This window comes from Thamnophis elegans, chromosome 1 (assembly GCF_009769535.1).
Source record: "Thamnophis elegans isolate rThaEle1 chromosome 1, rThaEle1.pri, whole genome shotgun sequence".
NCBI lineage: Eukaryota > Metazoa > Chordata > Lepidosauria > Squamata > Colubridae > Thamnophis > Thamnophis elegans.
Window position 1 is genome coordinate 154,714,623 of NC_045541.1, and position 12,202 is coordinate 154,726,824.

Consider the following 12,202-nt stretch of genomic DNA (forward strand, 5'->3'; position numbering starts at 1 on the left):
GGAAATATACAGTAAATCATATTGTATACCATGTTTTTACAGTATATTTTTAAAGTGGTCCATGCATTTTTCAGGTTTATACCTATTAAATCCTGAAATATTAACAGGTAATACCTGGATCCTGATATTGGCCAGGTTTACAATTTTTTTTGTCAATAGCCATGCTATTATACAGTTATTATAGAAAATGAAGTACAGCTGCAATTCTGTATCATTTTCCATACTGAAAAGATAAGGGATTATATTTTATAGTATTTAGAAGGATTAATTTTGTAACCCTGCTCTTAATGACTACTTCATATAATTGGGATTTAGGAATCTGAAAGTGAAAAGACTATCATTACATCTACCCCTTTCCTTTCTGCAAAAAAAAAAAAAGATATATAGTCCAAACCTAGGCACGATTACTCAGAAGTTGAATATCCTATTGACTTAAGGGGGCTTATTGCAAGTAATGTGCTAAAATGGATTGTAGCCTCTGTCCAGGATGCTAAAAGATTTACTTAGCTTTGTTTTTTTTTAATGTAAATGCATTTCTGTCCCCTCTCTTTTCTTCCCTTCCTTTATCTCTGGTTCAATCTGGCTGGTAAGATCATTTTATCCCTAAATCATAAAATCCTGGGCAGTGGCAGGGAGGACTCAGTAATGAGCACCAAGCAATAATTTTCTTTATAAATGAACTTTGAACTCATAAGCCACTAAACTGAAGTGAACAATGTTGCTTAAATGGGAAAAAGACCTACTATCTACTGCTGTGTGCTCAACAGAACAAGTGAATGAACTGGTCCACATTGTAGGATGGCTGTTTTTCTGCAAAGCCAGTCCCTATAGTTAGTATATAATTTTGCATTGAATGAATCCATAATAGAATTAATTAAATGGCCCCAATGAGACAATTAATCATGAGTAAAGTAAATTGAAATGCAACCCACTGTTTTGCAAATCCCCTTGCCAGGTATTGTTCTTAGCTGCCTTTCTCACATGTTTACTTACCTACGTATCTCAATACCTGTTCTTTCCAAGATTAAGAATTTTTTAACACAATGAAAGGAATAGCAGAATTTATTTTGCTCACCGAATATATTATTATACTGGTTTCATTTGTTCCTTCCATTTTCTGACTGCCCTTCTTTCTCCATACAATACCAGATGCTGCACACGCTCCACAAATGGAGGAAATGAAATACAGTAGCTATTCACACAGGCACCGCCCCATTATAATATAACAATAATATTAATAATGATTATGGTCACCAAATAAGACAATCTACCAACGGAGCAATTTAAATAACTCAATAAACATTATATAAAATATTTATATTTATATAATATATATATATATATAAAAACCAAACTAAAAACAAAATAAACAAAAATCACTGTCTTTGCAATCGGATACTCCAGAGGGAAATTAAAAGAGGGCAGTAGGCGAGGCAGGTGTCACTTTTTCTAGGCCTGATGTTTGACTCCACACGTTGCAATGGCTCCTGCTCGAAGAATTGAAGGCTTCGGAGTCTTTCTTTCGGCAGGGCCTGGTCGGGCTGTGTCTTTTTGCCGGGAGTTTCTCAGACGCAGAGACCCCGGAGTGCGGGCAAGGCAAAGGGCTGAAGGCGGCGAGCCAGAAGGCTCGAGGGCCACCCTCGGGGTGCCGCTGCGTCCTCGCCAGGTCCCGTCCTCCCCACCCTCGTTGTCCGCGAACTCCGCGCTGTACTCCACGCCAAGTTCGGCGAAGCCTTCCTTCTGCTGCTCACAGATCGCATTCACTATCACTGGAGGTGATGGAGATGGCCGAGGAAGCGGCGGCTTTACTGGAGAGGCTGGCGGCGGGGCTGGCGGCGGCGCCGAGCGGCGGTTCGCCCGCGCTCTCTTCCTCCGACGGCAGCGACCGCCCCGCACCCTGCGAGGAGAGTCCCTGTTGCTGGAGCCTGCGAGGGGGGAAAGGAGAAGAGAAACGGTCGTGACTCAAGCGGCCGTCGCCACGAAGGGCAGCCCGCTGTCCGCCCGGCCTTTCCCTGCTTCGGCCTTACGAATCCCGCTCCCCAGTATTGGTTCTGCCCCACTTCCGGGCCACGGAATTCTGCGCCGGTATTCGGATTCGGGGCCGAATAAAGACACCCACCCACCCCCAAATTGGAATATATTGCACTCAAAACCATGTCAACGTTATTGTTTCCCTCCATTGTTGTTCCTCCTTGAAATCAACAGCATGGATTGAGTGAGAAAGACTCCGATATTGTTTTGTCTTCCGCCATTATGTCTTCACTAATCACTTTGTGTTGAATGAAACATATTGATCTTGTCTGCTCATTTCAGTACTCAGATATAATTTTGATGACAAAAAATGTTGAAAAGTCCAAAGAGCAGCTCCTTTTCTGCATTGCCCCCTCACCCAAATTCTCCCCTTCCCTCACCAACTGCTGTCTGAGCATCTGTACCATTTAGCCTACTTAGCATCATTCTGCCTTCAAGGTTTCTACAAAATCATAACAACCCACCCACCCCCAATCTTAGGACAAGCCTCTACAGCATCTCCCCTCTTAATGAAAGACACAGTATAATCCCAAACATGGCGCAGCTACAGAGAAGAGGCTGCAGAAACTTATTTCCAGCACAAAGGTCCAATACCTTCCCTGAATTCTTTGTCTCGCATATAGAGGTTATAGACAAAATGTATATTTTTATTGTCAAACAGTCAGTCTCAATGACTCCCAGTACCCATCAGTGTAGCTTTCTTGGCAACATTAAGAAAATAGTTTGCCACTGCTTCTTTGGAGATTTCTTTTTAAAAAGTATTGCTTGATCCTACTCCTCAGATTTCCTATGGTCCCTATCTGACTATTAATTAGATCTAAGTCTGATTAACTATTGGTGGGATAAGGCTGGCTTGGAACTGCTATTTACACATTGTTTTTTGACATAGTGAAATAGAGACGAATATGATATGTTTTGGTCCGTTCAGCAACTAGACCTGGAGATAATCATCATCCTGGAAGCCTTTTGATTAGGAAATATATGTGCTTCCCCTTTTTTTTAGTGCCTAAAAAAATAATCATAAGTCAGATGGGGCAAGGAGCATGGCCAGTGGATGGGAGAGATCTATGGCCCTCAGGTTACTGAATGAGCACATGTATAATAAAAGCTGGCATGTTATATCTATCTTAGACGCTGGTCTGTTGAACACAATAGGATTTTGGAATAAACATAAAGATAGTGTAAAATATTAAGATTCCACAGAACTACATTTTGACGCCTTTTCCTTTTGTCTCTTTCTGTTCAATATGAAGCTTTAATCATTAATTTACTACAAATATTGCAATAATTTATGAATTCTAAATACTGATTCCTTTTGAAATCAATTGCAGTCCAAATAACAATTCCAGCTCTGGTGGCTCAGTAGTTAGAATGCAGTATTGCAGACCAATTCTGCCAACTGCCAGGAGTTCAATCCTGACCAACACAAGGTCAACACTGCATTCCACCCTTCCAAGGTCTATAAAATAAGCACTCAGATTGTTAGGTCCTGTAAAGAATTATGAAGAAATATATACGTCTAAGTGCTATTACTACATAAAACAATATTCATCTTAGTAAAGTAAAAGTAAAACATTGCAAAATTACATCAAATTTCAAAAATTTGAAAAAAATATAAGAAATATTTTGATGTTTGATTAATAATAAACTTTGAAAAGTGTCAACATTTCTAGCGACATGTAATCTATCTTATTCCCTAAATAAGAAAAAAGGTTTTGTTATGGAATGAGGCTATGATGACAATATACACAGTTGTTTTATACTAGCATTTCTCATCATGGCAGCAAGCAGCCAGTATAAATCAACTTTGCATATTAACATAACAGCCACATTTCATAACAAAACTTTTTTTTTTACATCTTAATTCCTGATCACACTTTGGAAATCTTTCATGAAGTATTCCCAATTGCTCTTAGTATATATTTGTGACATGATTTTTTTAGGGATAGTCTGAGAATATACCTGATAATAAGTAGGAAAGTCAGTTTGATGTAGTGAATAAGGCATCAGGGTAGAAATCAGGAGACTGAGTTCTGATCCCTTTTTAGGTGCAAGGTGATCTTGGGTCAGTCATGTCTCTCAGCCCTAGGAAACCAGCATTGAAAAACATTTCTGAAAAACCTTGCTAAGAAAACTGCAGGGGACTTGTCCAGACAGTCATCGGGAGTCAATAGTGACTTAAATGCCTGGCCATCCCCCACCCCCGCAGGCATACTCACACTCCGAGGTAATATAAAGTCCAGGTCAAGGAAAACAGATTGAAGACCAAATAAAATGTTTTAATGAATCACCTAATTTGTTTTTGGCTTAATCCCAGATGCACTTACAATGACATAATCATAGCTTGACAACACCAGTTGTTCTCCTTTAGGTTCATGACATTAGCCTCATCAGCAGGAAGTCTTACATTTTCATTAGTAGTACATGCAGCGTTTTCCCTCTTAAGCCAATATTATGCCACCAAGGTTAACTTGTGTTAAACCTGTAATGGTTTGGGACCATTGAAGATAAAGATAATGTTTTGTGGAGGTGAAGATGTGCACTATAAGCATTGGGAGGCACAGCTATCGGGCTTGATCTAGGTCACTAATCAGCCTTTACTAGTCATTTCTCTCCCACCTCCCAGTCTCCACCATCACTTTGTCTTCTAGGGTCCCATACCCGTCAGTTCCCCCCATATTTCTGACAGTTAACTTGTCTCCTGGCACCCTCAAAAATAAGGAAGAGCAGAGTTCTACTATTTTAATCCAGGAATAAGAATGCCTCATTTACATGAACTCAATTTTAGTACAGTTAATACCCTGAAATGTATCTTTAAGATGCAGCATCCCTGCATTTCCTCCCTCCAGAGAAGAATGAAGGATGTTGAAATGGGTTTTGTTTGCCTATTTGCAGTTTCCCTATATCTGCCCACTTTAATTCCTCCTTTGTCCACTCTTGATTGCCCAGCAGCTAGTTGGTTTTAATTATTTTTCTCTATCAGACCCAGCCAGTTGAACAATTCTATCAGGATTTGGTTTCTTCCTTCTGCAACTAATATCACACTGGTGTTTCCCCAGATCCTTCATTTTATTTTACTGGATTGATGATCAAATAAGATTTGATTGGGGGGGACGGGAGAAAAAAACCCAGAATCCCAAAATAAGCCACCATATATCTTTGCTATGATTAAAAAAGATGAACATTCAAAAACTGAAAGAAGCTGTGCTTGACAGGATAGCATGGACAGCAATTCCATATAAAGTCATCAAGAGTTGGACAATACTGAATGGTTTTTTGCTATAGTGCCCTAAATGATGGATGGTTCTCCCACTGGCTGATGACATGCTGAAAGTGGACCAAAGCAAAACATTCCAGTCACTAATCCTATTATGACTGGCACCCTCAAATCAGGACAGCATCATTTGGCAGCGACTAGGAACAGATACAATAAAGTACAATAGGGATTGACGCCAGGGTCAGTAGTTGTTATTCTGATGTTGTTAAATGCCAACTCAAGGGTGGATGGATAGCACTTTAACTCAATGATGGGGAGTGGCCCATTGTAAGTAGTGTTTCCAGCTAAGGTCCTTGGATGTTTGTTTTGGGAAGAGAGTTTTTTCTACACTTCTAATACTTGCTAGTCATTATTGGAATCCCATATACATAGTTTCTTATAGTGCTTAATGCCCCTTACAGACCTCATTAACAAAACAATCTCACCAATGTATCAACTTATCTTTGCATCACAAAATATCTTTATATTCTGCCACATTTGCCCCACACCAGCTTCTCTTACACAATACAGTTCTGTCTATTATCAATGTTCATTTTCTCTGCCTTCTCACTTTTAATCTCTACCCTAGCTAACATCTACTGAATCTCTTAACTTCAAAGCAAGACAGACCATATTCCTTATATAAGGAAGTGTCTTAGGTGATATTAAACTCTTATTTCTCTCCTTCTAGAGGAAGTTTTGAGTAGACCAAAAATGAATCATTATATGAAAAATAAATATATCTGTGGCCAAGATAGCAAAAGAGAATTTCTTCATTTAGAGTTTGGATAGGTCTGAGAATCAGAGGAAGGGTATAAATAATACAGAGAATATTTTTGTAGGCTTCTCTGGCTAAGTACAGCTCTCGTCTATTACAAATAAATTGCTGAGCATAGAAATCTATTAACTACCCTCTCTCCTCCCTCCCTATTTATTATTTACCCACAAGACTGGATCAAATTAATTTGCCATTGAAGGCAAGAGAGAAGATAGTACACCTCTACTATGTAGATGACTGGAATAATAGCTGAATTTATTTCAATACCAGTGATGGTACAATGTCCTAAATAAGAAGCTATTGTAACTTAGAGGACATTGAAGATAGAATATGGTTGACACAACTGTGTGTTATATATGCTATACTATATATTTCATTTATATTCTGTGTTCTGTCTTTCATTCAGGAGATTGAGGCAGCATACTTCTATCTTCCTTCTCTTATTTCTTTCCCCACAATAGTTCTCTGAGATAGTAGAGAAAGAACAATTAGCCCAAAGTTATTCATCTAGTGAGCCTTTTTGGTTGAGGGTGAAGTAGAACCTGGGTGGGTGTCCCCAATCTTTTTCCAATATTTTAACTACTATACCATGCTCACTCTCAATTTGTGGTCCAGGTGCCATATGCAGATAATTAAGAAGGCAAATATAACCCTCAAATCCACCCCAGGTTAAATTGCCCATCAACAATAAACTTCAATAGTCTATCCACTCTCTATGCCTTACCCTGTTGTCTACTTTGTAAGTGAGATTTATGTGGATATGAGAAATTGATGGGAGGAATGCTTATTTATCATTTTAAGACCTGTGGATCAATCAGGGGATGTAGATCTCTATATATGCGTTAAAACACATCACAGATAAAGAATTAAATTTCCTCTCCTCACCTAATTTTCAAATACTTCACCCATCTAACCATTTTACAATATCTGCTATGCTATTCTAAGAATTAGATGATTCTCTCCAAATATTTATATTATATCTTCAAATGATATAGGTTATGTTTGTTGCATTGTACTGGTATTTATAGTAATGTCATAATATCTTGGCTGTTTCTTTTTATAAGGCATTTCTCGCTTTATAGAAATGATTTTACTAGAAATGCTTTGTTTTACAACCTCTTCTTTTTTCATTATATAATTATATAAATAAATTATATGGCTATGGTTATATATGAATATAATTATGTGGTTTTACTAGAAAGTCAGTAATATCTAGAATATCTAGAAGGTTTATTATAAGTTATATGAAGAAATATGAAAAATTCATTTTGAGACCTGTTACAATATGATCCTTTTTTGTTATGCCAATTGCTACACATGTCCCACGAGAACATACTTAAATATATATGCCTTCTTTTCCTTTTCTAAGTAACAGTTACTCCAGATGTAAATTCAGTATTAACAAAACTTCAAGTTATAGATATGTCTGAGGAATAGGTATGCTACTCAAAAAATGTGAAACACCTTTTTAAAAATATACCTCATTCTCACACTTTTATCAAGCTCTAATTGCTGTTATGCCTGACTACTGTTTTTAGAACAAAGAAGATAACAATACAAATCTAGCAGAAGTAGACAATGAGAGTGAAAACAATATCCACATTTATACTGTCAAATAATAATAGAATACCACAAATAAAATTTGATTGAGTAATTTTTTTCCTGAAATTACATTTTCCAAATCTATTCTGGATTATACTGATAAATAAAAATATATCTTATCATCTTATCTGAAGTCATTATGTTTTTCATTCTTTATTCAAACTATTGTTTATCTTCCCAGTTCAGTTCCAACTATTTAAATGAAAATTGAACTGGGATGTGGGTGTATATGAGTTTAAGAAGACATTTTTTCTACTGTAAAAATACTGTCTTTCAGTTACCTCTTCCTATGAAATGATCTTGCCCATCAATTGTACAAATAACCCTTCTAAACTCTTATTGTTATACTCCCTCTTATTTTACATAACATTTATTTATATTCATTATATAAAATCTGAACACACAGAAAAAGAAAGGCTATTTTCTGAACATACTTTCAACAGACTGAAAATAACCCATTTTAGTTTTACTTTCAAACAGAAAATATTTTATTTTAATTACAGGTCAGGACAAATTATGAAAATGATTACCTATGCTGTATTCTTTGTCTGTCCTCATCTCTGTCCAACTGTATCCTAACCACACCAAATATCTAAGCATTCATTATAGTTTTGCTTCACTCACGGTTTATGGTCTTAAAAAGTTTAAGGAAATCATGTACCTGCTACTTAAAACTGCACTTTGGGAAATGCTAAACTCAAGGATATTTGATTACCCAGTTCTTTTACAAATTAATAAGCTAATTCTTATTAATCATCTTAATGAACATTCATATTTAAATGATGGTATTATGTCAAATTAATTTTCTCATATATTTTGTCCTTGTGATCACTTACATGTCAGATTCCACTTAAACCTGATTCCAAGGAGGAATGCTGGAAAAATTCATATTGCACAAGTAAACTTCTGATTAAAAGGGAATTTCTCCAGGAAGTATATAGGGAAAAATAGTATTTTAGTATAGCCCCTAGCTGCGTATCATGCCTCATGGATTTAAGCTGAGTATTGTGGAAGTCAATAGGACCAAATTGTTTTACATTCCTGCACTTTGACACAACAGAGTCATGAATGGGGATCTATTGTTTGCCTACTGAAAAATAGAGGTCATTTGTGCTAATTAACATGCCTAAATGGATCAGAAATTCTCTTCTACTAGAGCAAGGCTTTCATTTAAAGCACATTTTTCCTTCTTAGTTTATTCCTTATTTATTCCTATGAAGGCATGCATATCTTAAAGTATTTTATCATATAGCCACATACATTCTCCCCTACATACTACAAACCATTATAGTTAATATTCTTCCAAAAGGGCATAACCTAGCGGCAACCTATCTTCACAGAAATGGAACAAAGGATGATAATTTGGCTTCACAAGAAAGGTGTACGCCTTATACTGAAGCCGTTTAAATAAAAAGCTTTAAAACATACAATATAATCATTTTTAATTCTGTTGGTAGTCTGTTTTGCTGCAGTTGAATATACATGGTATGTCATAAGGCTTTATTTGTCTAACAAAATGCAAAATTGTACCCTAAACCTAAGTAAGCCACATTTTAATAAAATCAAGTTAAGTTGGAATCCCATATATGTTTTACATTTCAGTTTTTACTTTTGTTCAAAGTATATTTTGGATAAATAGTAGAAATGAAAAATGTCAAAGAAAATTATAACTATAAAAATTATAATTGCAAATGTTTTGTTTCATTGGACTTTAAAATTGTATGTTACACCATTGCCATAATTTCTTGAATTTTCAATTAATTAAAAAAATTGTTTTGCATTTTTTAACTGCATCTCTTCACCTGCTGCTAAAAGATGTTTCAGAATGGAATTCTACTATGTCAAATCATTGCCTTAAAATATTATATATAAAAATAACTACCATTATATACTTAGTATTTCATTAATTCTCAGGTTTTTTATATTCATCCCATGGATAGTTGATATTTAATTGTTAAAAGTAAGCAAATAGCAATATGTTAACTTGTAACTCATGTCTCCCTGTTAGGGAATATTTACATCTGAAAATTCTTTTTAAAAATTCTTCGTTAAATTAAATACAGTAGGAAATAAAATGACATTTAAAATTAATAAAATTTACTTCAAAAAATAAATGAATTGCATGCAGCTAGAATGGTTACTCCTGCATATATGTCAACAGTGAAAAGTTGTGATTGTCAAGCACATTTGCCTTTGTGATTCTCAAAAATAATGACTGTAAAATACCAGAGGCTACAACTGACCATATTTCCTTGAACTGGAACTATTCTTGAAAAGTCAAACTTTCTGATTCCATGTTGACAGCTATATCGTAAAAGTTAAGCTTCAACACCAAAAAAAACAGACATCAATTTATGTTATGAGCATGATAGAAGGGAGCCTAAGCCATCTCCTCGCATCCTTTTCCTGTAGTACCTTGGGCAAATAACAACAACAGTAATAATTTAAACAACAAATCTGCCTATCCCTATCCCTGAAGAAGGACTGAATGGGTGGTCAAAAATGCAAAATCCAGTCCAAACATCTGACTGACTGACTGAGTTTGCTAGGTAATCATAGTAATATCACAAGGGTGCAGAATATTCCTCTGAATTCTGATTTAAGACTTTAGGAATATAGTCTTTCTTCCAGATAAATATTCTTAGGATTACAACCTGGTCCCAAACATGTGTATTCTGGAGCAGGACTCACAGAAACCAGAAACCCTCACCGAATGTGTAAATAGAAAACTGATCATATTTGCAAATCAAATCGTTTTGGCTGGTCTCACTGGTGTCTCCATCACAGGAGAGACTAGCCTAAAATGAGGCTGGAAAAGGCTTAGATTCAGTGGGTTTCACGAGCAGTGCCAAGCAGTCCATCAAGTGAGGACACAATCAGATTTCTTTCTCAGGGTATGGCGCGTTCCTTGACATTCAACAATCGCACGGCTGACCCAGGTTTAGAACGCGGCTGTTGTGTGAATCGGCCAGCACAGAAAGCCTGGGCAGAGCTGAGCTGCCCTCCCTTCCCCGTTCGCCTTCCTCCTGCGCCCCGGCTCTCAGCTACCCTACTGACCTGTTCTTGGCGGCGGCGGCCCGGTCCCTTTGGCGCCGGTTTTTGAACCAGTTGCCCACTTGCGTGGGGGTGAGTCCCGTGGCCTGGGCCAGCTCGCGCTTTTTGCTGGGGTTGGGGTAAGGGTCCTGCAGGTACCATTCGCGGAGCAGGTGCCGGGTGCGCTCCTTGAAGCAGTGCGTCTTCTGCTCGCCGTCCCAGATGGTGCGGGGCAACGGGAACTTCTTGCGCACGCGGTACTTGTCGACGGGGCCCAGGGGCCGGCCGCGGAGCTTCTCGGCCTCCTGGTAGTGAGCCTCGAGCCAGAGGGCCTGGAGCTTGGCGTGGGACTCCTTGGGGAACTTGTGGCTTTCCAGAATGTGGTAGAGCTCGCGGTAGTTGCCGCCGTGGAAGGCCACGATGGCGCGCGCGCGGAGCACTGACTCGTTCCGGTTGAGCGCCTCGCACGCCGCCGGCGCCACCGGCAGCGACCACAGGAAGCGCCCCAGGCGCTCCACGTCGCCGCTCTCCTCCAGGGTCTCGCACACCCCGGCCACTTGCTGCGGACTGAAGTTGAGGATCGGCAGCTGAAACATGGAGACGGCCGGGCGGGGCCGGGTTCCTGGGCCGAGTCGCCTCTTGTCCGCCGCGGCTCAGGCTACTCGAGAGCTTCGGGCCCTCAATGCCGGGCTCCTGGACTTCGGCGCCCGCCTCTTGTCGCCTTGAACTGGAGCTGCGGCGGAGCTGAGCCGATTCTTCGTTCTTCTCCTCCTGCACCAGCAAGGCGGCGGCGGCGGCGATGCGGCTCTCCAAGCTGAAGACAAATGCCGCTCTCGCCTTGCTTTTTTAATGTTTATTTCTAATTCTGCCCTGCTCTTCCCGCCGCGCTTTAGGGGGTCGCTTGGAGAACCTTTAACAGCAGTAGCTACAGCCGCAGCCGTCGCACGCGTGCTGCGCTCGGGCGCTGGGAAGCAGAATGGCCCGCGCTCCCTGCGGTAGCCTGAAGTTTGGGAGGGAGGGAGGGAGGGAGGAGGATAATGTATGTGAGGAGGAGGAGAAGGGAAAGAAGCGAGGGGGGAGGGAGGGAGGATGGATGGGGAAAGCCCCCAGATGCCCCCAACCAACGACACCCCCCCACCGCACATTCTTCGCCGTCGTCGCCTTTTCTGCTTCTTATTTGCTGCGATTGGCCTCGCCAGATTGGCTGCCCCTCCGTTTCCATGGAAAGGGCGCCTGCCCATCACTGTCAACCTTCTGCCAATCAACGCCTGTAAAACAAGCCAACATGGGAGCCCGGCCGAGCTGGGAGAGAAAAGGATGGTCTTGCGCTCGTTCGTTCCTTCTCTTTCTCCCAGCAGTCGAGAACGCTCAGCTGGGGAGAGGGGGGGGGGATTTGGGGAAGAAAAGATCGCGGGGTGCGAGGTCGAACCGAAGGGCGAGGAGAAGGGTCTGCGGGCTGAGCAAAACGAGCGGGGCGTTGGCATGCGGACAGGAAGAAATAG

General features: G+C 39.9%; 1 protein-coding gene across 1 annotated transcript; it reads right to left on the reverse strand.

The window, feature by feature from the left end:
- Positions 1-1,747: 1,747 nt before the first annotated feature.
- SIX6 (SIX homeobox 6) lies at positions 1,748-11,296 on the reverse strand. The gene is made up of 2 exons (XM_032229723.1): positions 10,725-11,296; positions 1,748-1,925 (listed from the first exon to the last, which is right to left on the reverse strand). The coding sequence occupies exons 1-2, from the start codon at positions 11,294-11,296 to the stop codon at positions 1,748-1,750; spliced, it is 750 nt and encodes a 249-aa protein (XP_032085614.1).
- Positions 11,297-12,202: the final 906 nt, after the last annotated feature.

What these genes read in the sequence shown, in the direction of transcription:
- SIX6 (XM_032229723.1), bottom strand. Translation starts at nt 11,296, where the DNA reads ATGTTTCAGCTGCCGATCCTCAACTTCAGTCCGCAGCAAGTGGCCGGG. An exon ending in GCCGCCGCCGCCAAGAACAG is followed by an intron (nt 1,926 to 10,724) that starts GTCAGTAGGGTA and finishes CCCCCCTCGCAG; the next exon opens with GCTCCAGCAACAGGGACTCT.